Below are 26,806 nucleotides of genomic sequence, written 5' to 3' on the forward strand. Positions count from 1 at the left end.
GTCACGGGCTGCAGGAGAGCCCTGGAAAGAAAACTTGCAAATCCAGAGCAGAACCAGAAAAACAACTCCTGGCAGTGCCTCAGAAACGAACACCATCTCAGGGTAGGAAGTTAAAAGTCATAGTTACAAAGATCGCCTTCGGGTTCTTCGGTTACAAAAAATACAGCATTTCTCCCACACGATCCCACCCTCCTTTCCAAAGGACAGTGTCCAGTGCCTACGCTATTTGTAAGTGGAGATGCGGGCAACACACCATATGTTAACTTTTTAATTATATCCCACCAAAATCTATAGGTCTGCTCCTAAATTGCTTGAAGTAGGTTTTTATTAAAACAAAACAAAAACAGCCTACACACAAACATTCACACATATATGCTTAAGGCCCTTGCGGGGTAATTTGGCTTCCTGTATGACTACAAAAGGAAGCTCGTCTGTGACTAATTTTAAAAAACAAAATTAAAATCAAAAGCTGCCAGAGGTAACCCTGGCTTATGAAGCCACATTCCAAAAGTGTCTAACAGTGGGATGCTGACAGCAGGGTAAGTTGTGCATGGTGGGAGGAGGGCAAGGGGTGGATGGGAACTCTGTACATTCTGCTCAATTTTGCTGTGAACTTAAAGCTGTTCTAAAAAATTATCTATTTTTTTTTTAAAGTTTATAACATAGGTGCTTCGTACTCACAAGATGTTTTGCTCTGGAAATAATGTGATAGAAAGTAATCTGTTTCCCAGTTAGTCAAGAGACCCACTTAACCCACACCGAGTGAAACTGTGGGGTGAATTCTAAACTTAATTTCTGCTTGCAGGAGTCTGTTCCGCTCCAAACTGAGAAGGGCTGCCTCGTTCCTCCTTGTGCAGAATTCTCCTCACTCTCGACTCCCTTCTTTCTTCGGCCCTTAGGTGCCGACTTCAGTCCTGGCCACAGGGCTGCTCCTCCCACAAAAGCAACATCCTGGATACAGCGCAGCAGACAGCAAGGGCGGAATCCAGCCCAGAACGCTGGAGGCATGGGGCGGGGGAGGGTGTCCTTCCAGAACCCCCTTTGTAGGTCCTGAAATCCAGGCCCTGCTTGTAGCTGCACATTTTCTTTGACGCTGCATCATTTATTTTAATGTTCCTTCCGCTGGAAAGCCCTCAGGCTCATATTCTCATTACAAAACCATTTGTCCTCAGCTGCCCCTATTTTTATGTGATATAAAAAACAAGGCAGATTACGGTTTTTTTCTATTTTTCTATTATTTGAAAATTGTTGACGTCTCTGTGATCAAACTCATCTTTGGCACTCAGTGGGTCCACCTGACACTTTCTCAGTGGCAAGAGTCAGAAGAAATACAGAAAGGAAAAGACTGAAGCCTTACAGGCATTTGATAAATCCCAACCCTCTTTTACAGGTGTGAGTCCAGAGACCATCCTTTTGCATGTTCCAAAGTCTGAGGACCATAATAACATATGCACACAGGGACACACGCACAAACCCCTCCTGGCCAACTGGAAGGACATCATGGAGGGATGGACTCAGGCTGGAGCGAGGAATGAAGAAAGGACCCTCATAAAACTGCAAGGGAACCGTGACAATCTCCAAGGCCATCTCTGAGGATTGATTTTAATCTTTTACAAAAACATAAAGAAAGAAAGAGGCAGTATTGCATATATCATCCACCCTGCCTACTTCCTCTCAGTTCCTGCCCTTCTGCAGGTTCTACTCTCTCCTGGAAACAAGGCCTCCACTCCCCGGGCACAATGCCACACAGCATGACCACAGGTACAGACCACAGGGAGGCCTCTGTGGCTCGGAGACACAGGTACTGCCCTGAGCTAACACACACACAGTCCTTGGAGTGCTTGGCAGTCGGCTGAAGAGCACACACAGCCGTTATTTACCTTGACCACTCTGCAACAACTCTCCCCTCTTTTGGATCCTGTGATGGGACTTTCCTGAATTTTCTCCACATTTTCCTGCCAGTTCTTTCTGAGTTCCATCTGCAGCCTACTCTTCCCCTGCCAACTCTTCAAGTGCCCCCTGGGCTCCATCCTCAGCTTTCTCTCATGCTCCTCACTCTCACCTTGACCTCCCTGGACTATCTTAGATGGACTATTGACTTCACTTCTCCCCCACTATGCTCGTAACACCCAAATATACGTCTCCAGTCCAAACTTCCTCCAGAATTCCAGATCCAAATTTCCAAATGCCTTTTAAGGATCTCTCCTGAACACTCCACAAACACATCAGAATCACCAAGTCTGACACTGAACACATTATCTTTCCCACCAAACTCATTCTTGCTCCAAATATTTCCTTTCTGAGTCAATGGCAGCACCATCAACTTAGTCTGCCACTTCAGAAAACAGGAAAGTCTCCTGTTTCCCCTTTCATCCCCCTAGTCACCAAGTCTCCATGTCTAGCTCCTAACTCTTTCTTGCATTCATATGCTCCTCCCTGTCTGGTTCAGGCCCTCAGTGTCTTGTTCTGCTTCATGGATGAAATACCAGCCAGCAGATCATCTTGCTGCCATTGATTCTGCCCTCCAATCCATCCTTCATAACAACTAAGATTTCCTTTTGAAAATACATCTCTACTCTTGTCCCTCTCTTGTAAAAAGCTTTAAAAGCCTCCCACCCTACTGCCCACAAAGGAACATCCAAATGATTAACAAAGCGTGCAAACCTTTTAAGATCTTGTTGCATCTCCCAACGCTCCCCACGGAGCACCCTATTCTCAAACTACCTAAAACTACTCGGGATTCCCAGAATCAGCCATGATATTTTACACATTCCTACTCTATATCTGCTGTTCCCACTGCCTGGAGATTTCTATTCCTATTTGTATTTCCTATTTATTTATATTTCCTATTTAATTCCTATTTGTACTTCAGGACCCACTGCAAATACCACCTGCCCTGCGAAGCGTTCCCAAACTCTCCATCTCCTTCAGAATTGTTATTCCATCCTCTGTGCTTCAGAAATACTTTGAATACGGCTCTAAAGCAAAACGTACACCAGGTATTTAAGAACTTGTAATTTAATGACTTGTTTACATATCTTCCTCCCCACTCTAGTGGGAGAGCCATGAGGTCAAGAATACATATCTTCCTGCCTGGAACACGCACAGGTTTAGAAAAGCAGTTCATTAAGTTCCTCAGATTGCAGGAAGGACCAGCTGTGAGAGATTTTTCCCCAGGATGCACAGATAGGAAGCAAGAGGAAGGAAGAAGTCAACGGTTCACCTTTAAAACACTATGATTGGTAACCTCAGATTTAAATGTCTGTACCACACAATTGGCCGGTGAGAAAGCATTTTCATCACAGATGCTTATTTCCTCCAAGTTTTCTAAAAACATCACCCTATCAGTTTGAACCCTGCAGGCTCTTTCTCAGCCAAAAGGAATTTCCCTTTAAACAAAAACTATTCAGACATTTCCAAGATATGAAATGTCAAAAACCAGGATTTTCCTCTCAGACAACTAGAAAACTGTTTGTGGATTTTTTTTTCCCCAGACTCATCTTATTTGCCAAGAAGTCTGAAGAGGGTTTTTTTGGTTTTGGTGGGGGGTTTTTTTTCTGATGTTAAAAAAATATTTCCTACCTCTGTGCCTCTCTGTTTTCCATTCTTTATTCTGTCTGGGTTTTACTGAAGCGAGGTTTCTAGTCAGAAATCAGAGGCTACAAAACGCAAACGACACCTGCCAACGCAGTTGCCCCATTGAAATAGGCAATCAACTGGATCTTCTTGTTGTTGCTTTATATTATCCACTTTCTAAAGATAAAAGACTCTCAAGGATAGGAGCATGATACTCAGCACAGAACTGTGGAGTTAAAGGAAACGCAGGGACGTGTAATACTAATGCAGCATTTACAGCTGGAGGAACTGACACCTGGGACGTCAAGTAACTTGTCCTACAATTGAGTTCACACATCTAAGTACTTTATGCTCCCAAGAAAAACTCTCTTCCAAGAGCCCCCATTGGTACTTCTAACAAGAAGCAGGCATAGAAATTTAAGTGGCTCAGAGCACCCCATCTCAACTCTTAAAAAAATTCAAAGCTCTTCAGTAATGTCAGTAAAGTTTAGATAAATTATACCAGAACAGAACAACTCAAACGCAGGCAGTTCAATTTGAGGCAATTGTAATGAGCTTGAAAGCAGCAATACACACCAGAGGAAAAAATGGTACATGATCTAAGAAGTTGTGTCTGACTTTTGCATTGACCTTCCACACAATCCTAGAAAAAGTTAGACATACCACCAGAGAACGCCACACAGGGTTTCCCCAGCGAAGAGTAAGCACGAACCCAGCCAAAACACGGCCTGCATCTGATGGGTAACATTGACTCCAGAAACAGCTGTATCCCAGTAATGCCTCATGAGCTTCTCATGGGTTTACACTGCAGGAGAGCTGAGTCACTAAACATTTCCTGAGATAAATGGGGTACAGTGATAAAGAGGATCAAAGTGTCTCCAACTCTTCTTGGTCAGAGTAACACATCATGAAGATTCAAGGGTTACCCAGCCAGAGCTGGTCTACAGCTAATGAGGGCCCAGAAGAATCTTGGGTCATACTCCAAAGATCTCCCATTTTCCGTCAGTAGACAAAGAACAGACATAAAAACCTGAGAATCGGCTGTTTTAAAGTTGACAGAGGAGCCCAGGGGAGCATACAGGGAAAAAAGAAGGCCAAGTACCAAACACTCACATTTTAACAGATGGTAAGGAAGCCAGTGAAGGAGGAAAAACTAAGCCTGCCAGAGTGTCATGGAAGCCAAAGCAAGAACAAGTCACAAGATGACCTTGTGGCCAATATTGCCTAATAATTCCATGGGGCCTACCAGGTAAGAACAGAGAAAAGACTGGAGTTAGTGGTTAGGGAGAAGTTGGAGGACCTTCTAGCAGCAGTAGGAACCAGAACATACAGGGTACGGGAGTAAGTAGAAAGCAAGGAAATAAAGGCCGTAACTATTAACCAGTTGTTTGAGAAAACCTGGCAGTAAGCAAGAGAGGAAAAATGAGTGAGAAGGGGCAATAGCATCTGGCAAACATGTGTTCAAGGCAGAGACCTGTGTTTATAGCAGAAGGTAGAAGCTCGGGAGGAGAGGAAATGAAGATGCGTGAGAGAAAAAAATTACAGGCCTCCTGTACTTCCTGAATGATGTCACACTCCTAAGCTCAGGACACCTCTTCCCCAGAGAGAAGACATTTGACTTAGGGGAGAGGGTACAAAAGTGTCTACTCTGGGCCAGGCAGTGACGTGTGAAGAAACTGAGACCCAAAGAGGTAAGGTAACTTGCCCAAGATCACCAGAGAACCAGTGGCCCTGAACACCAAAGCTGCCAGGCTCAAAGCCCACCCTTTCCACACTGACGCCTTCAACTCTACTCTAGAGGAAACTGGACTGTGATACAACCACCCTCCCTCCCATCTTGTTTCCTAAACTAAACAAGAAAAGATATTAACACCAAATAACCCAAGTCATTTTCATGCTAAATTTTCAGATTTGCAGAAGCATTTACAAGAATCCAGTTAAAAAAATATATTAACAAAACAGGCCACGGTCACTGAGCTTATCCATTCTCTAAGACCGCCTCACTCCATTTAACTGTGCATCAAGCAACTATGTATCTCTGAGCATCCTGTGCTTGACTAAGCATCCTGGGAGTAGAGGGCAGGCAAACTCACATTTCCTGTCAAGGAGCTTGTGTTCCAGCTTAGCAAATCTCTTTACTGTTCTAGGCCTCAGATTCTCCATAGATAAAATGGACCATTGCCTCCCATGTGCCTAATGGATAACCTAGACAATTCCATTCAGGGAAAAGTTGAGGTCACCTGGAACTTCATTTGGAAGAGCCCAAGATCATGTGGTGAGCAGAGCGAAGGAGGAATAGCCTCAAGGTTAACACAAAGAAGGTGGGTCTCGTCATTTCCTTTCAATCCTGACACTACAGAGGCAGGGAATGTGGACTCTACTCCCTCATTCATAAAATCATTCACCCGGCCAATTCAGACACCCTGCAGCCACAGGCCCTCAACCCTACCAAATGGCCAGCCAAGGCCTAGGGCCATTTGCCCCAAGACAGTCAGCAGAGAGGTCACAGCCAAGCCGGGCTGAGGCAGGTAGTTCAAGCTGCAAACAGGCACATGTGGCATTATCTTTATTTGAACAGCCATACGCAACTGGAAAAACAGCTTCTTTGAAAAATGATGTTTAGCTTTCTGCCTGCTGAAAGGTTGGAAGGCCTCGAACAGAACAAGTCATTCTTGTCTTGCATGGTGAGCGCGATTATAGGCTCAGCTAGTTACCTCCAGCCCTGATCTTTGACCTTGATGCAGAGAGTTCAGACAATATAGTTAATTCCACATTTCCTAGTTAGTGAGTTGGGACACAGCAGTACTACCTCCCTGACAGCCTTTGCATGCATTTCAGAGACTATTCCTGTCTTAGTTTTCCTTCATTGGGCCCTATTAGCACAGCTAAATAACGTCCTTAGATCTTTGCAAGTGGCACAGAACTTAGCCTGATCTTTTGCTACCGAGGCTAATTATTGTGGACTTTAAAACATTTTCCATTTGCTACACCATCTTTGTGAGAAAAACAGCCATTGGTTAAACAAACACATCTTTTTTTAAGGAACTATCAACTCAGGCTACTTTACGAATGATCATTACAAATGGTCACACTGGTTGAGACTCCAAAATCTCCTCCATCCCCATACGACTAATCTAAGCCAATCACGTCAATCCCTTTCTAGCCATTGGTTTAGAAATAGTAACGTAATCCAATCCTTTCCAACAAAATTCAACGAGAAATCAGCTAGGGGGCTTCTGAAAAAAGTTTCTTCCATCCTAAAAAGGGACACAAGGAAGATACAACCTCTCTTCTTCCTCTGGGTGTTGTCATTTTGAATTGAACCCCTGAAACTTATATGGGTTTGAGTTGCCTTCAGGTTGCCTCCAACCTGAAGATGAAATCTGCATATAGATGGATGAAATCTAGGTCCGTGATGACACGGAGGAGCTGCTGAATCAGACAAACAATAAGCTATAATTCTAGGCCTCTTGCGACATGACATAATGATCTACTTATTGTATAGGCAATCTTTATCAGTTTTCAGCTGCATGCAGCTGCAAGCATTGTAATTTAATTCATTTATCAATCTAGATGCACTGCCTCATTTCTCCTGCAACAGCAACTTCATATCAGAGCTCCCTGCTTCCATAGAATATTATCACTGAGGGATCTTTCAAGAAAGGGGGCAAGTACCAAACTCAGTACTGCCCTCTCATCTTTCAGGATTGTGCCCAAGTCACCTTTCACCAACTCACATTAACACCATGAGAACAATTGCAGACACAGTAATATAATGAGCCAAAGACTTTTCACCACGCCAATGAAAACTGCTTAGATCATAGATAAATTAGCAACACATGTGTAAGGCTGCCTTATGAATAAGGGCCACATGTATGGCATAGTGAGGACTCTCCCCCATGCCCCAAATATTCCTCCCCTACTTGCTGGCTATTGCCTTAAGTTCTCCATTTAGAGATTCACCCTTTCGAACTGATGTAATTATTGTTAAACATAAATGCCCACTTAGGGGTCATACGTTAAGACTTACAAATACTTCAATGTTTAGGATAAGTTTATCAAATCTTTCCTGAAAGCAAAATGTAAGAGTTGCAAAAAAGGAGTTGGAAAGAGAACACCATTCTGGGAACCACGTGGAGCCCAAGAAGGGAGGAAAACATGAAAGGGATGAAAGTGAAGAAAGGTGAAGCAAGGGCCTTGAAGACAAATTATACTTACTCCACAATCTGTCTCCTACCAGAGCTCCTCACCTTTATTTGCTTTGTGACCAGAAGTAATGATATTCTCAGGCCACAAGGGCCCAGGTTCCCCCTCAGAACCTGGCCAGGGGCCAACAATGGGAGGCGAACATCAAATCAAAAGTTTCAATATCCCATTGGAGCCATATCAGTCTCCGGGCCAGCCAGGAGGAAGGGGAAACCACTAGCCTGGGAGATTAGCCAACTCTATTCTGGCAATCAGTGACAGATGTGGAAGCCAGATGGTCTTTACATCCGGGTACCAGGCAGGTTGAACATTCCCTCAGCTCTCCACCTACCACTGTCTGGGATTAGTCATTTCACTTTAAGAACTAACTGGACATAACATTTTTGTAGCATAACCACTAAACAAATTTTACAAAGAATTGGATTTATACGAATTTAGCATTGAGAACAACCAGAACTGCTGTCATTCTCTTTGCAAAGACTTAGTAGTTCTTACCATATACTTTTTTAAAAGATAAAATTGTTGTAAAAATTTATGAAAGCTCTATTTTTCAGATCGCGAAACTGAGATATAAGAAAGTTACCAGGATCACAAAGTTTATCATACACAAACTCACTGTTAATCTTCCACCCTGAGAGCCCCTTCCCACCAGGCACTCCTGCTTCCTGTATTCTTCACCCAAGGCCACCTCCGACTCAGGGGTGTTGAGCATCAATGCACACCAGGTCCCCCTTTGCCCCCAAGGAAGCTCAGGCTAAAATTACCTCTAGTCCAGTTTTACATGGTGCCTTTAAGTTGTAATTTTTCATTTTCTAAATACATTCAGCAGGGAAAAATTTGAGCAGTACAAAAGAATAGAGTGTAAATAACTTCCTCTCCCTCCCTCCTCTCTTGACCTCCAGTTTCCCAAGTCCCCTTGCCAGAAACAATCAATTATCCTTCCAGACGCAGTCCGTGCATATATGATATGCACAGATAATATTTATAGACTGTTTTGTTCTTTAAATTGCAAAACCCCACAGTGAATTCCCGGAAATGTAATTGGCACAGAATCTTATAGGAACACAACATATATGTCAGAAATGTCCAACATCCAGGCAGGTTTGGGGGAAGGCACAAGATTTCTCACAATGATTTCAAACCATAAGATACACACATCATTTTTAGATCTGCCATCTTTTCGGAACACACTTTTAGACTAGATCCACTCTAGAAGCAACAGCTTTCATAAAACTACTACTCACTGATTTAAAATAGTATTTCATTATCTGTATGGGAACTATTTTTTAAGCTTCAAGAGAAAGCCCAAAATTCTAATAATTCAGGATCTAACAAGGAAGTCTCTATTTGCCCTATCTATGTGCTTCATTATTATGGAGACTTTGAACCTGTCTCCTCTAAGCCTTTGTCCTTCTGGACCAGAAAGTCTGCTTCCTAACTAACCAAATGAGAAAAACATTGGTCCTGATGGCTCACAGAAGGCGCCTGAGAGACGTACAATATCAGCCTCAGGCAACTTGAACCTCCTATGTTTTTAAAATCAGGTAGGTGACAGGTTTGCTCAAACAGGGCATTAGCAATCATGCATGTGGTAACTAAATCCCTATTTAGAGCAAATAGAGTGATCACACTAGGAAGATACAATGGTTGGCACTGCCACTTCAGGTAAATAGTAGCTGTCTTCAGGCGCAGCAGTTTCTGATTCCCCAATGATCCTCTCCCATCCTCTGACTCAGTTTCTTCTCTTTAATTCTGAGTCCTTCATTTATTTAGCATATGGGCGAGAACCTGGCCTTTGGAGGCAGGCAGACCTGAGTTTGAATTCTGATTCTGTCGCTAATGGGACCTTTACCAAGTCACTTAAACTCATTAAGCCTCAGTTTTCCTATCTGTAAAATGGGAATAATAAAAATGGCTCTCTCATTGGGTCATTAAGAGGGTTCGATTGTATAATTTTTGTAAAGCACATTTACCGTAATGACTTTCAGCATGGCCAGCTACATAATCTGTGGGACCCCAGTGGAAAATGAAAATGTGGGGCCCTTTGTTCAAAACTAAGGATTTCAGGCCAGCCCAGTGGCATACTGGATAGGTTCATGTGCTCCACATTGGTGTCCTGGGGTTCGCAGGTTCAGATCCCAGGCCAGACCTACGCACCGTTCATCAAGCCATGCTGTGGTGGCATCTCACATACAAAATGGAGGAAGATTGGCACAGACATTAGCTCAGCAACAATCTTCCTCACCAAAAGAAAAAAAATTAAGGATTTCAAGATGGTGACAGCAGAGCATGGAACCAAGTGTAGGGCCCTGTAGGACAGCACAGGTAGCAGAGCCATGAAGCCAGGTCTTCTTGTCAGATAATAAATGCTCAAGAGATTGTAGCTATTATCATATCTTACCACTTTCCTAACTTATATCTGCACCTTAGCCTCCCTGCAGGCTCTCGTCCCCCTGTACAAAGCCCAATCCATTCAACTTAGAAAGTTTCACTGGGCCATTCCAAAAACAGACATAGTGTCACAGAAGTAACCTGCATTTACCAGGAAAATAAGTGACCGAAATGAGGGGATCGAAAACAGAAGGTGATTTACCATAGGCTCTTGCCAGGCGCACTCCCACCTTAGGGCCTGTGCTCTGGCTCTTCATCCTGCTGAGCTAACATTCTCCCTACCTTCAAGCCTTTGTTCAGATCCACGTTCTACAGGATGCTCATTCTGATCACTCAATTCAAAATCATATTTTGCCCTTCCTCCATCCTGTGTTCTCCATTCCCCTCACCTTGATCTGCTTTTACTTCTTCTATAGCACTTACATTGTCTAACACGCAATGTCACTTACTTTCTTATTATGTCTATCAATTATTGTTTCTCTTCCCTAACACACAGACACACACACACACACATCCTGCAGAATAAAAGCTTTCCAAGGTCAAGAATTTTTGTCCGCTTTTGTTCATTGATATATCCCAAGTGCTTAGAACAGTGTTTGGCATATGGAAGATATTCAATAACTATTAATTGAAAGAACAAATAAATTTTTGAATGAACGCACAATCAGGCCATCCTTTCTCCACTTGGAGGTCAGGCCATTCTACATTATGGGCCAATAACTAGCTCTGCAACTAGATATCCAACAGTGTTCAAGAAACAGATGGGAAAGTTATCTGTTTTCAAATCTCTGCCAAACTCCCCTGAGTTTAGAAGGAATATAATCCAGTCGTCTGTGCTACTAAATCCAACACCTCTTTCAACACTAATTGATATACAGAGTTTGTTGGTAATGACTTGCAGCAATGATGAGTAGCATTTTATATGAGTGAGGTGCCCAGAAGATGTGTCCCTAAGTGACAGACATAAAAGTCATTTAGAAAAAATAAAATTAGAAGGAAAATAATCACACATCACTGCTTCATTAGAACGACATACAAAAACGGAGCCCTTAATACCAAAAGGAAGGTAAGGTCTCTAGCCCTGAAACTGTGCACAAAGATGTTAATTAGAGCCAGTCCAAGCTGTTCTGCCTGGAGTCGATGTCCCAGTCACAGGCAGCATCTCGAACCCTGGCCTGTGATCTCACAAACGCAAGCTGCAGGGCCCAAGAAAGGGAATGTGGACGCCTGCGCATCATTCATTCCACCAGCTGAAAGACAACCCCACAGCCGTGGCATTACAGCTGCTGGATGAGACATGTCCACAGCACCTTTAAGAACAAAAGAGAAGAGCTGCCCCTCCGCAAATGGTTAAAATGCAGCCCATGCCAGTAGAAACATCTGGAACACCCAATTATCAGAAGATATTTGACGGCCAACATGCTCGAAGTCCTCTCCGACAGGAAGCACATCTGGGCCCCCAATCCAAAAGCAGCCCACGTGCTCTCCTCAGGACAGGCTCTGTGAGCAAACCCAGCAGATCCGACCACACAGCTGGCTTTTGCCCCAGAGTGAACCACCACTCCCTCTCGGCCCTGCACTCTGCATTTTTTAAACAAACCGTGCTCAGCCACCACAAACACTCTGGTGGGAATCACAGGGAGGCCCTCATCCCTTTTCCCAAAATAACGTCAGCCAGCCAGAGGCAAAGGCCGAAGAGGTGGAGCCTGCAGGCCATTTTGCAAAAGTTTCAAATATCCTGGCACTGACCCCATTAAAAGAATCGTGAAGGGGACACAGCCAAGCCTCTCGTTTTCTTATTAGTGTTCTCCCTCGCTCTCTAATTACAAACTCTGCGTTTGTAAAAAAAGAAACAAAGAGATCTCACATAAAGTCGTATATCAGTGCTGGCTATTGGAAATCCAATTTCATTTTGCAAATTTAATACCAAAAAACTGAGACTGAAAACTTGAAAAGAAATGTGCGTGCTCTGTGACAGTATAATCCCCAAAGGGGTCTCTGAAGCATAAGACTGAAAAAGGAACTGGTGAGCTGTCCCACCATCTCCAAAGTCTTTCTGAAATATGCAACTGCCTCAGATTTTCCATATCCTTCTGCTGATCCTTCTCCTGAAGAGGGAGGAAGCCGATTTCTTGGCTGTTACAGTTAAAGAAGCCAAATAAAGTAGTCTTCCTCCTAATGCGAAAGGCCTTTCCAAAACACACACACACAGAGGTGTACTGCTTGAAATAAAAGTAAGAAAGCAAAGAAAGAGGGAGGCGAAGGGAATGAAGAAAATCCTACTTTATTTTGTTTAGTTTTCAAAAACCTTCCCACAAAAATCAGTAGTAAACTAAACAGAGGCATATTATTCTCAAAACATCTACCCCCTCTCCCGCTTTACAGCACTGATGGCAATAGGAAATATTACAGACGTAAAAAAGCGTCGGGAAAAAGTAAAAATTGCTAAAGGAACACAATGTGTCGTTACTGTTATTAAAAGTTTAAAAGGGCCAGCTGCCCACATTTATCTGTTCACATAGAAAGACCACATCTCTCCCCAGATCTCTTCATTCTGGGCATAACTCTTCCCAAATACTTCCATCCCTGGTCCCTGTCCTCAGCTGTTCCTTCGCTGACAACACTTCCCCCTTCCAAGCCGCCCCTCCGCCGCCCCGCTGAGTCCTCACCGTGTGATACATGAGAGCCTCGGTTTCCCCGGGCTCTGACAGCTCGCTCAGCTTGCGGTCCCACTGCAGGACGCTCTGCTCCCCGCTCTCCAGCACCTCCATGATGGTCCGAGGTGCGCTGGGCCGAGGATGCTGAGGCCAGGAAGGGAGCGGGCAGAGCCGCCTCCGAGGGCGATCCGGCTCCGCGCGCGTGTGTTGCCTGTGTGTCTATGTGTGCGTGCGTGTGTGCGTGTAGTTTATGCACTTAAGAAGGAAAACGTTCGCTCCTCTGCCTGGGGGCTCCCGTCCGGTGTCCACGGAGATGTGAGAATCCCCGGGGGAGACAGGCTGTCCAGGGATCAGACTGAAGGCTGAAGGGGTTAAAGCAGAGTGTGTATCCAAAATGAAGGCAGGAGATAAGCTCTCATCTCAAGAAAATCCCTTCGCAATAAGCCCACTTTCCACTACCGCTCCAGACACAAACTTTGAGACTCCCCAGAGCTCCTCAGCTCCACTCCAGGACCCTGTACGACTCCACCTCCCTCCAGGGAAGCGACCAATCGGATACTCACCTCGCCCGCCCTACCCAATGAGAAGTCTTGCTCTCCGCCCTGTCCCGCCCCCAAAGGCAGGGGCACCGGGAAGTCTCCGCCCAGGCTTTGGAATGTGGGCAGGGAGTGCCGTTGACGTCACCGGAGAACTCCTCCCGCCTGAGCACGGCCAGCTGCGGCTGTCTGAGGAAGCGGACCAATGAGTGCTTGGATCTGGGAGTGAAGGACTGAGGACGCGGCCAATGATAAAGGGGCTGCTGGAACGGACTGCCAATCAAATAGCGACAAGAATACATTTTATAAAAGAGGGGGTGAGCTCAGTTCCTTTGCTGAGAATCCACAGAAATTAGTGCGCCCGTCTAGAAGAAAGAGTTGCTGTGCGGCCAGATTTGTATACTGTCCTAAATATTTTTAAGTAGATTAGCTCATTTGAGTCTTTCGGCATTTTTAAAAATTGAATTAAGTATTATACACGAAGATAACTATTCCCCCTTGTGCGTGAATTTGTAGTAGCACATTCTAATAAATTGTTCTTCACATTTTTCGCCCTCTTTCTATTACGGTTTTCTCCTGACGTGTTTTGTTATGGGCTTCGCTTATTCTGTTTTTCCCCTCGTTCACTCAGCAGACGCTGTGGATAAGAGTCAATGGCTTGCGTTTCCAGGTCCTAGAGCAGTGAGCTAAAGAACTTGAATTCATTACAGCTTTTATCTCAGTGGAGGAGTCAGGCAAGAAACAGATAAAGAAATAAAGGCATAATTTCGGAAAGTGGTAACTGCTCTAAAGAAAAATAAAAGCAAGGTAAGAGGATGGGGCAGGTCGATGCTAGTTTAGATTGCAATCAGGAAGTTCTTTCTAGGTTGGTGATATTTGAGCACAGATCTGAACGAAATGAGGTTAGGAGAGGAGCTGGTGTTTCGCTGACTGACAGGGAGGCCAGTGTGGCTGCAGCATAATGTGCATGTGAGTGATGGGAGACGAGGCCTGAGAGATGGGCAGGGGCCAGACCACCAGTCCTTTTTAGATTAGGGAAGAGAGAGCCTATTATAAAGTATTTTCCTCCAACATTGTGATTTTCCTTCCTTCTTTTAGACTCTTCCTTTTAAGGAAACAAAGTCCTTGAAAACATAGTTTGCTCATTTTAAATATAAAGGAGTCTTTGGCAATTTTCTCTAGAAGTTTCTCAGAATGGAACATCCAGGTATTCAGCATTACTTTGTCCCCTTCACAAGTATTTCCTAGTGGGTGGAGTCAGTCAAATATTTTGGAATTCCATGTTGCCTTTAAGCAGCAGTTTATCATGGAAACTATTCCATTTGTCTGCTCCTATCTCCTGGATCTTTTGAGAGTATTTTAAGGCTTTAGTAGAAATTCTAGTGAATGGGCATACACCTTCCTTGTATAAGAGTTTTCTTATTTCTCTCTTGGTCCTTGGTTTTTACTTTCTAATCTGCTGCTTCCTTCATCGCATTCTTTTCAGAGATCATCTTTTCAATTTTTAAATACCTTTCCTATTTTTTTAGCATAACACTCATCATGAGCAAGTGAGGTAAGAAACATGTACACCCTCCTTAATATTGGGATACAAATATTTATCCGTCAGACGTTTCTGCTTTTGACCAAGTCCGCCTCTGGTTATGTTAGCAAACCTGAAGTGGGTTTGCCCACCTGTCACACAGCAAGCCAATCTCTGACACCAGGTGTAGCAGAACAAAGTAGGAATTGTTTTGCGAAGGGCTGAGCAAGGAGAATGGGCAGCTAACTCTGTAATCCCGAACTCCCCAAAAAGCTACAAGCAAGGGTTTTTCTCTCTCTCTCTCTCTCTTTGGTGAGGAAGATTGGCCCTGAACTAACATCTGTTGCCAGTCTTCCTCTTTTTCTTTTTTCCTCCTCCCTAAAGCCCCGGAACATAGTTGTATATCCTAGTTGTAGGTCATTCTAGTTCTTCTATGTGAGATGCCACTACAGCATGGCTTGATGAGTGGTGTGTAAGTCCGCACCCAGGATCTGAACCAGCAAACCCCGGGCCACTTTCGGCTGGCAAAGCAGACTTAACCACTTGGCCACAGGGCCAGCCCCAAGCAAGGATTTTTATTTGGAGTTGTAGGTAGGGGAGGGGGAGCTCGTGGTCTTGGGGGCTGAAGTTGTAAGAGTTCTTTGCACAGGTGCGACTATCTTTCATATTTCTTCATGGGTCGCATGTGCAAATTTGAGGGGTTCTATGTGTTGCATACGGCGGGTTTTTAGTCTGTGATATCTAAAGTTTACAATAGGTCCTTTTAGCTTCTCAATCCTCCTGCATGATGCTCAGTCGGGGGAGAGAGGGCTATCAGCCAGCTGCTTCCGTATCACCGGTCCTCCTGTTGTTCAGCAAGGCAAGCTCAGAAACTCTGGTTACTTTGTTCCCCACTTTAACCTTGTGGGTAGGAGGCATGGTTTCACCCTAATCCAGGGAAATTTTTACCTCTTCGTCCTCAGTTTCAGTTATGCCCCATGTGGTAGGCAGCTTCTAAAATGGCTCCAGTGATCCTGCCTCCAGGTGTTCACACCCTTGTGTAACTCCCTCCCCTGTGTGTGGGATGGACCTGGGGACTTTCTTCTAACAAACAGAATATAGCAAAAGTGATGAGCTGGTAGAAGAAAGAAGATTGTGACTCCTGACTTGCTTGTTCTCTCTTCTTCTCTTGCTTTCTCTCTCTGAAGGAAGCTGGAAGCCGTGTTGTGAGCTGCCCTATGGAGAGGCCCACATAGCAAGGAACTGAGGAAGGTGTGCAGCCAACAGCCAGCAAGGAACTGAGGCCCTCAATTCAATAACCCATGAGCACTTGAATCCTGCTGATGACCACCTGAGTGAATGTGGAAGCAGCTCCTCCCTGAATCCAGTCTGGAGAAGACCAGAGCCTTGTGAAAGCCCTGAGCCAGAGGCCTCAGCTCAGCCACATCCAGATCCCTGGCCCACAGAAACTAAAGATAACAAATGTAGGTTGTTTTAAGCCACTAAATTTTCCTTTATAAAATAAGTAATATAATAATTGGTACCCTATGTTTTTAACTATGACCATTGTCTAAAACAAATCTTGATATCCAGAAGCACATGAAGTTTGCAACTTTCCACCCTGCCCATTTTTGTAAAACTGCAGTCATTTTGGACGTTTTAAACACAAATCTTAAACTCAACTAAGCTGTGATACGTAGAATGGTTACTGTTTATACTGTGTGTTTTTGTTTTTTTAAGTTGGCACCTGAGCTAACATCTGTGCCAATCTTCTTTTTTTTTTTTTTCTTCTTCTCCCCAAAGCCCCCCAGTACATAGTTGTATATTCTAGTTGTAGGTCCTTCTGGTTGTGCTTTGTGGTACGCCGCCTCAGCATGGCTCGTTGAGCAGTGCCATGTCCATGCCCAGGATCCAAACCAGGGAAACCCTGGGCCGCCGAAGTGGAGCGCGTGAACTCAACCACTCAGCCATGGGGCTGGCTCCTGTGGTATGTTTTTGATTACAGCAGACAATGCTTTCTTTTCCAGTCATCTTTGAGAATAAAGGAAAAAATCTTCAGATGCAGTGGTTTTCTGTAGCATCTTGTCTATCATCTTTTGTAAATACTGGAGAAGCTTTGACCAATTTGACTTGAAGATGGAATGTAACTTTGCTTACAAAAATTGCTATTAAACTCCTGCTTAAGGTGTTCTGATTTTCTGTGAACACGCTAAAAGCGAAAAATAAATGTGAATAAAACGTGAAAAAATAAAAAATAATTTGTACTCTAAATGTTTGATTAAATTTATCTGTACTCTGATAATAATGTCACAATCCCTAATGGTGAGATTTTTCCGCCTCCTTTATTCCATGTGCCCGTCTCCCATTGGATATACACAAGACTTCTCACCAGCCCATTTCCTGTTCTACATCGTGAGTCTACAGTCTCCCTTTCCCTCTCATTCTTAGAACTTAACAATTTGGTGACTTTTTCCAGCTTCTTTGGCATCCTCTCAAAAGTAGCAGCATTGCTCCAGGTCTGCTCTTTTTTGACTTTTTTAATTGAGATATAATTGACATCCAACATTACGTTAGTTTCAGGTGTACAACATAATGATTTGATATTTGTATATATTGTGAAATGATCACCACAATATGTCTAGTTAACATCCGTCACAACATAATAACAAATTTTTTTCTTGTGATGAGAACTTTTAAGATCTACTCTCTTAGCAACTTCCAAATATACAGTAGAGTATTATTAACCATAGTCACCGTGCTGCACATTCCATCCCCAGAACTTAGTTATTTTATAACTGGGAGTTTGTACCTTTTGATCACCTTCACCCATTTCTCTCATCCCCCTCCTGCCCCACCTCTGGCAATGACCAATATGTTCTCTGTATGTATAAGTTCGGGTTTTTTGTTTTTTTAGATTCCACGTATAAGTGAGATCATACAGTATTTGTCATTCTCTGTCTGACTTATTTCACTTAGCATAATGCCCTCAAGGTCCATCCATGTTGTTGAAAATGGCAAGATTTCCTTCTTTTTTTATGGCTGAATATTCTGTTGTATATATACCACATTTTCTTTATCCATTCATCTTTTGACGGACACTTAAGTTGCTTCCATGTCTTGGCTATTGTAATTATGCTGCAGTGAACATGGGGGTGCATATATCTTTTCGAGTTAGTGTTTTCATTTCCTTTGGACAAATACCCAGCAGTAGAATTGCTGGATCATATGGTAGTTTCATTTTTTAATCTTTTGAGGAACCTCCATACTGTTCTCCATAGTGGCTACACCAATTTACATTCCCATTAACAGTGCATAGAGATTCCTTTTTCTCCACATCCTTGCCAGCACTTGTTATTTCTTGTCTTTTTGGTAATAGCCATTCTAACAAATATGAGGAGATATCTCATTGTGGTTTTGATTTGCATTTCCCTGATGATTAGTGATGTTGAGCATCCTTTCATGTACCTATTGGCCATCTGTATGTCTTCTTTGGAAAAATGTCTATCCAGATCCTTTGTCCATTTTTTAATTGTTTTTTTTGTTTTTTTGCTATTGAGTTTTATGAATTTTTTATGTATTTTGCATATTAACCCCTTATCAGATATATGATTTTCAAATATTTTTCCCTTTGTATAGGTTGCCTTTTCATTTTGTTGTGGGTTTCCTTTGCTGTGCAGAAGCTTTTTAGTTTGATATGGTTCCATTTGTTTATTTTTACTTTTGTTGCCTTTGCTTTGGGCTCAGATCCAAAAAATCAGTTCCAAGACCTATATCAAGGAAGTTACCGCCAATGTTTTCCTCTAGGAGTTTCATGGTTTCAGGTCTTCCAGTTAAGACTTCAATCCATTTTGAGTTAATTTTTAAGTATAGTGTAAGATAGTGGTCCAGTTTCATTGTTTTGCGTGTGGCTGTCCAGTTTTCCCAACACCATTTGTTGAAGAGATCGTCCTTTCCTCATTGTAGATTCTTGCCTCCCTTGTCATAAATTAATTGACCATATATGCATGGGTTTGTTCCTGGGCTCTCTATTCTGTTCCATTGATCTATGTGTCTGTTTTTATGCCAATACCATACTGTTTCAATTACTGTAGCTTTATAATATAGTTTGAAATCAGGAAATGTGATGCCTCCAGCTTTGTCCCTTTTTCTGAAGGTGGCTTTGACTATTTGGGCTCTTTTGTGGTTCCATACAAATTTTAGGATTGTTTGTTGTATTTCTGTGAAAATGCCATTGGAATTTTGGTAGGGATTGCATTGAATGTGTAGATCACTTTGGGTAGTATGCAATCCATGATCATGGAATATTTTTCCATTTAATTGTGTCTTCTTCAATTTCTTTCATCAGTGTCTTATAGTTTTCAGTATAAAAGTCTTTCACCTCCTTGGTTAAATTTATTCCTAGGTATTTTATTCTTTTTGATGCAATTGTAAATGGGATTATTTTCTTAATTTCCCTTTCTGATAGTTCATTATTAGTGTATAGAAACACAAAGATTTTTGTATGTTGATTCTGTATCATGCAACTTTACTGATTTCATTGATTAGTTCTAACGGTTTTTTTGGTGGAGTCTTTAAGGTTTTCTATATATAACATCATGTCATCTGCAAATGTGACCATTTTTCTTCTTCCTTTCTGATTTGGATGCCTTTTATTTCTTTTCCTTGCCTAATTGCTCTGACTAGGACTTCCAATGCTATGTTGCATAAAAGTGGCAAGAGTAAGCATCCTTGACTTCTTCCTGATCTTAGAGGCAAAGCTTTTGGCTTTTCACCATTGAGTGTGATGTTAGCTGTGGACTTGTCACATATGGCCTTTATTGTGTTGAGGTATGTCCCCTCTATAACCACTTTGTCGAGAGTTTTTATTGTAAATACATGCTGAATTTTGTCAAATGCTTTTTCTCCATCTGTTGAGATGATCATATGATTTTTGCCCTTCATTTTGTTAATGTGGTGTATCACATTGATTTATTTTCAGATGCTGAATCACCCTTACATCCCTGGAATAAATACCACTTGATTATGGTGTATGATCCTTTTAATGTATTGTTGAATTTGATTTGTTAAGATTCGGTTGAGGATTGCTGTATCTATGTTCATCAAGGATATTGACCTGTAATTTTTTTGGCTTATGGTATCCTTGTCTGGTTTTGGTATCAGGGTAATGCTTGCCTCATAAGATGAGTTTGGAAGTGTTCCCTCCTCTTCTATTTTTGGAAGAATTTGAGAAGGTTTGGTATTTATTCTTCTTTAAATGTTTGGTAGAATTCATCAGTGAAGTTATCTGGTCCTAGACTTTCATTTGTTGGGAGATTTTTAATTGCTGATTCAATTTCTTTACTAGTAATTGATCTGTTTAGATTTTCTATTTCTTCATGATTCAGTCTTGGTTAGATTGTACGTTTCTAGGAATTTATACATTTCTTCTAAGTTGTCCAGTTTTGGCATATAATTGTTCATAGTAGTTTCTTATGACCCTTTCTATTTCTGTGTTATCCGTTGTAATGGTACTCTTTCATTTCTAATTTTATTTATTTGAGTCTTCTCTCTCTTTTTCTTGGTGAATCTAGCTAAGGTTTGTCCATTCTGTTTATCTTTTCAAAACACCAGCTCTTAGTTTCATTGGTCTTTTATATTGTCTTTTTAATCCCTATTTCATTTGTTTCTGTTCTGATCTTGTTATTTCTTTCCTTCTGCTAACTTTTGGCTTAGTCTGTTCTTTTTCTAGTTCCATGAAGTATAAGTTAGGTCTTTTGAGATCTCTTTTGTTTCTTAATGTAGGCAATTATTGTTATGAAATTCCCTCTTAGAACAACTTTTGCGGCATTCCATAATTATTGGCATGTTGTATTTCCATTTTCATTTGTCTCAAGGTATGTTTTGGTTTCTCTTTTGATTTCTTCCTTGACCCATTTGTTGTTAAGTAGCATATTATTTAATCTCCACATTTTTGTGAATTTTCCAGTTTTCTTCTTGTAATTGATTTCTAGTTTCATACCATTGTGGTCAGAAAAGATGCTTGATAATTATTTTAATCTTGTTAAATTTGTTAAGACTTGTTTTGTGGCCTAACATATGATCTGTCCTGGAGGATGTTCTGTGTGCGTTTGAGAAGAATGTGTATTCTGTTGCTTTTGGATGGAACATTGTGTATATGTCTGTTAAGTCCTTCTGATCTAATCTGTCATTTAAAGCCAATGTTTCCCTATTGATTTCTGTCTGGTTTTATCCATTTCTGTCTGGATGATCTATCCAAAATTTGAGTATTAAAGTCCCCTACTATTATTGAATTGCTGTCTATTTCTCACTTTAGGTCTGTTAATACTTTCTTTATATATTTAGATGCTTCTATGTTGGGTACATAAATATTTACAAATGTTATATCCTTTTGTTGGATTGACCCATTTATCACTACCTAATGATCTTCTTTGCCTTTTATTGCAGTCTTTGTCTTAAAGTCTATTTTATCTGATATAAGTATAGCTACCCCAGCTTTCTTTTCATTTAAATTTGCATGGAATATCTTTTTCCATGCCTTCACTTTCAGTCTGTGTGTGTCCTTATATCTGAAATAAGTCTCTTATTGGCAGCACATAGATGTGTCTTAATTTTTTTTTAAATTAAGCCTCTCTGTATCTTTTGATTGGAGAATTTAGTCCACTCACATTTAAAGTAATTATTGATAGGTATGCACTTATTGCCATTTTGTTCATTGTTTTCTGGCTATTTTGCAATTCCTTTGTTCCTTTCTTCTTCTCTTGCTCTCTTCCTTTGTAATTTGATTATTTTCTAAGTGGCATGCTTAGGTTCCTTCTCTTTATCTTTTGTGTGTCTACTGTAGGATTTTGCTTTGTAGTTATCATGAGGCTTACATATAACAACTTGTATTTATAATAGTCTATTTTAAGTTGATAACAGCTTAAGTTCAAATGCATTCTAAAGCTCTATATTTTTACTCCCCCCTACATTTTGTTTTTCATGTGACAATTTACATCTTTTTTCTTGTGTATGCATTAACAAATTACTGTAGCTATAGTTATTTTTACTACTTTTGTCTTTTAACCTTCATACCAGCTTTATAAGTGACTAACCCGCCACCTTTAAAATATTAGATTATTCTGAATTTTACTACATATTTACCTTTACCAGTAAGGTTTATACTTTCATTATATTTTCCTGTTACTAATAAGTGCCCTTTTGTTTCAGCTTGAAGAAGTCCCTTTAATGCAGGGATCGTTCAATATCTGTGAATCAACCAATGTGATACACCACATTAATAAAATGAGAAATAAGAATCACATGATCATCTCAATAGATGCAGAGAAAGCATTTGACAAGCTCCAACATCTATTTATGATAAAAACTCTCAATAAAATGGGTATTGAAGGAAAGTACCTCAACATAATAAAAGCCATATATGACAAACCCACAGCCAACATCATACTTAATGGTGAAAAACTGAAAGTCATCCCTCTGAGAACAGGAACAAGACAAGGGTGCCCACTTTCACCACTCCTATTCAACATAGTACTGAAGGTATTGGCCAGAGCAATTAGGCAATAAAAAGAAATAAAAGGAATCCAAATTGGAAAAGAAGAAGTGAAACGTCTGCTTTTTGCAGATGATATGGTTCTATATATAGAAAACCCTAAAGAATCCACCAGAAAACTATTAGAAATAATCAACAACTACAGCAAAGTTGCAGGGTAAAAAATCAATTTAAAAAAATCAGTTGCATTCCTAAACACTAACAATGAACTAGCAGAAAAAGAAATCAAGAATGCAATCCCATTTACAATCTCAACAAAAAGAATAAAATACATAGGAATAAACTTAACCAAAGAGGTGAAAGTCTTGTACACTGAAAACTATAAGACATCATTGAAAGAAATTGAAAAAGACATAAAGAAATGGAAAGATAGTCCATGTTCATGGATTAGAAGAATAAACATAGTTAAAATATCCATACTACTTAAAGCAACCTACAGATTCAGTACAACCCCAATCAAAATCCCAATGACATTCTTCACAGAAATAAAACAAAGAATCCAAAAATTTATATGGAACAACAAAGACCCCAAGTAGCCAGAGCAATCCTGAGAAAAAAGAACAAGGCTGTAGCCAACACAATCCCTAACTTCAAAACATACTACAAAGCTATAGTAATCAGAACAACATGGTACTGGCACAAAAACAGACAAACAGATCAATGGATCAGAATTGAAAGCCCAGAAATAAAACCACACATCTATGGACAGTCAATCTTTGACAAAGGAGGCAAGAACATATAATGGAGGAAAGAAAGTCTCTTCAATAAATGGTGTTGGGAAAATTGGACAGCTACATGCAAAAGAATGCGAGTAGACCATTAACTCTAAATGAATTAAAGATTTGAATGTAAGAACTGAAACCATAAAAATCCTGGAAGAAGATATAGGCCGTACACTCTTTGACATTGTTCTTAGCCACATCTTTTCAAATACCATGTCTACTCAGGTCAAGGAAACAAAGAAAAAGTCAACAAATGGGACTACATCTGACTAAAAGTCTTCTGCAAAGCAAAGGAAACCATAAACAAAGCAGAAAGACAACACACCAACTGCGAGAAAATATTTGCAAATCATTTATTAGACAAGGGATTGATCTACAAAGTATATAAAGAATTCATACAACTCAACAACACCACCAACAACAAATCTGATCAAAAAATGGGCAGAGGACATGAATAGACATTTTCCAAGGACGATATACACATGACCAACAGACACATGAAAGGTTGCTCAACATCACTAATTATTAGGGAAATGCAAATCAAAACTACGATGAGATATCACCTTACACTAGTCAGAATAGCTATAATTACCAAGACAAAAAACAACAAATGTTGGGGAGGGTGTGAAGAAACCCAGAACCCTCATACACTGCTGGTGGGAATGGAAACTGGTGCAGCCACTATGGAAAACAGTATGGAGATTCCTCAAAAAACTAAAAATAGAAATACCATATGATCCAGCTATTCCACTACTAGGTATCTACCCAAACAACTTGAAATCAACAATCCAATGTAATATATGTACCTCTATGTTCCTTGCAGCACTATTCACAATAGCCAAGACATGCAAGCAATCCAAGTGCCCACTGACTGATGATTGGATAAAGAAGATGTGGTATATATATATACAATGGAATACTACTCAGCCTAAAAAAGACAAAGTCATCCCATTTGCAACAACATGGATAGAGCTGGAGGGTATTATGCTAAGCGAAATAAGCCAAACTGAGAAAGACCAACACCAGATGATTTCACTCATATGTGGAATATAAACAAACACATGGACAAAGAAACAGTTCAGTGGTTACCAGGGGAAGGGGAGTGGGGCATGGGCACAGGGGGTGAAGGGGAGCACTTGTGTGGTGATGGACAAGAAATAATGTACAACTGAAATTTCACAATAGTGTAAACTATTATGAACTCAATAAAAAAAAAAGAAGTCCCTTTAACATTTCTTGTAAGGTCAATCTAGTGGTAATGAGCTCTTTCAGCTTTTGCTTGTCTGGAAAACTCTTTATCTCTCCTTCAATTCTGAAGGACAACTTTGCTGGGTAGAGTATTCTGGGTTGGCAGTTTTTTTCTGTCAGCACTTTGAAGATATCATGCCACTCCCTTCTGGCCTGCAAAGTTTCTACTGAAAAATCTGCTGACAGTCTTTTGGGAGGGGCAGTCCCTTTGTACATAACAAGTTGTTTTCTCTTGTTGCTTTTAAGATTCTCTCCCTGTCTTGGATTTTTGACACTTTAATTATAATGTGTCTTGATGTGGGTCTCTTTGAGTTTATTTTATTTGGAACTCTCTGGGCTCCTGGATCTAGATGTCTCTTTCCTTCCCCAGTTTAGGGAAGTTTCAGCCATTATTTCTTCAAATAAGTTTTCTGCCCCTTTCTCTCTCGCTTCTCCTTCTGGGAGCCCTATAATGTAAATGTTGGTCTGCTTGATATTGTCCCATAAGTCCCTTAAGCTATCTGCACTCTTTTTTCATTCAGTTTTCTTTTTGATGCTCTGATTGGATGAATTCCACCACTCCCCCTTTGCTGCCCTCCAAAGATCTTGAACTACACCCTCCAGATGCCACAACACAGATTCCCAATCACATTCTGAATCCACACTCACACTAATTTGCCATTGAGACTGAGCCCACTAATACAGTACAGTTGAAACATTAGGGAACATTTTCTCAGTCAATTGGATGTTTGAAAATAAAATTTTAGGGGCTGGCTCTGTGGCCAAGTGGTTAAGTTCGCGCACTCCACTGTGGCAGCCCAGGGTTCGGGTCCTGGGCGTGGACATGGCACCGCTCATCAGGCCACGTTGAGGCGACGTCCCACATCCCACAACTAGAAGGACCTGCAACTAAGATATACAACTATGGATGGGGAGGGTTTGGGGAGATAAAACAGAAAAAAAAAAAAGATTGGCAACAGTTGTTAGCCCAGGTGCCAATCTTTAAAAAAAAAAAAAAGAAAATTTTATAAACCCCTACCTTAAAATTTTTATGGAGATAAACTTCAGATGGACTGAGAATATGTGTAAAATGAAACAGAACTATCCAGAGGAAATAGACATAATATACTTCTATAATTTGTGTGAGCAAGGCCTAGGCATAATACAAAAGGCAGAAAACATATAGGAAAAGCTAGATTTGTGCGTGTACATATACATATGTACACATAAATATACATCCACACAGAATATATAATTTCAGTGAATGGGATTAAAATGTTATACATGATGTTATTAACCAGAGTCTTTTTTAATGAAAGTCTTGTTTCATTACTTCTTCCCATACTCCCTTCCCATCCCAAGTAAACAGTGTTAACAGCCTGGTATGTACCTTTCCACACTTTTTTTTTATGTCCATATAATTTTATACAAATACACAAATAGGAGAGCTTGGTCATTGTTGTATTATGCACACTTCCCTGAATTTTGCTTTTCTCACTTAATAATAGATCTTGAAAATCCCACGTGTCCTCCAGTATAGACCTAATGTATTCTTGTTAATGACTGACTGAAAAAGGATTGTTAAAAGATAATCTGAGGCATGTTAAGAATTTTGAGTTTATTTGAGCAAAAATTTATTCAAATTGGGCAGCATCTAATCTAGCAGATAGAAAGGAGTTCTGAGGAAAGACTTTTATAGGCAAAAGGGAGCAGGAACAAGGAAGTTATACTGGGTCAAAAAGCAAGTTGCTTGTCACAAGGTTACTTTCCTTTAGGGGGTGACAAGGGTTGATCTGACAGATGACCTAACTATTGCTGATCAGTCAATTCCTGCTTGATTGGTTTAAGATTCCAATTCTAGGAGAGCCAAAATTGTAATTAAGTTACAGTCTCAGTTTGGTGACATTGGGCTTAGCATAAGCGACTCCATTTTGGACCTGTTATCTTGTTTTTAACAGGATAAACCACTTTTTATTCCCTAATTAATAAGCATTTACTCCATTTCCAGATTTTTACCTCTAGAAACATGAGATGACGTGAGATAATATGATTTTCTCTTTTTAGTTTCCCCATAGGTGACCTCCCGGTAATGGAAGATTAGGCTCAGGTTGTTGAATTTGAAAGCCTAGGAGCACCCAGTGCCCAAGGAGTGGGGATGGGTACCAGGAGTGGGGATGGGGGACCAGGAGTGGAACACAGAAAGGAGTAAGGAACTGAATGGCATGAAGGTCTGGGGAAGGGATGAGAACCTCATGGATATACTTTGCCATGCCACAATTTTGTCTCAGACTGGTGTAGGGTCCTCACCTCAGAATGTTGTTTGCACTGTGTCACAAGACAGGTTGGTGGAGACCATACATTACTTAAAGAAGGATGGAAGACACAACCAGAATCTAAAGTCTGAACCAGAAAGAACAGCCACTTAAGTTTCAGCCAGAATT

The 26,806-nt window shown here is 41.0% G+C and overlaps 1 protein-coding gene and 1 long non-coding RNA gene across 2 annotated transcripts in view; one reads left to right on the forward strand and one right to left on the reverse strand.

Annotated features, from left to right (window-relative positions):
- CREB3L2 (cAMP responsive element binding protein 3 like 2) overlaps nt 1–13,329 on the reverse strand; it is a 111,188-nt gene extending 97,859 nt beyond the window's left edge. Inside the window, exon 1 of the mRNA XM_046670596.1 lies at nt 12,843–13,329. Within this exon, the coding sequence (XP_046526552.1) occupies nt 12,843–12,944 (102 nt within the window). The 5' untranslated portion in view covers nt 12,945–13,329. The remainder of the gene's footprint in view (nt 1–12,842) is intronic.
- A 425-nt stretch (nt 13,330–13,754) lies between these two features.
- LOC124244238 (uncharacterized) lies at nt 13,755–16,623 on the forward strand. The gene is made up of 3 exons (XR_006889919.1): nt 13,755–13,866; nt 13,998–14,173; nt 16,076–16,623. It is a non-coding gene; the product is annotated as an uncharacterized LOC124244238 (long non-coding RNA).
- Nucleotides 16,624–26,806: the final 10,183 nt, after the last annotated feature.

This window comes from Equus quagga, chromosome 8 (genome assembly GCF_021613505.1).
Source record: "Equus quagga isolate Etosha38 chromosome 8, UCLA_HA_Equagga_1.0, whole genome shotgun sequence".
Taxonomy (NCBI): Eukaryota; Metazoa; Chordata; class Mammalia; order Perissodactyla; family Equidae; genus Equus; species Equus quagga.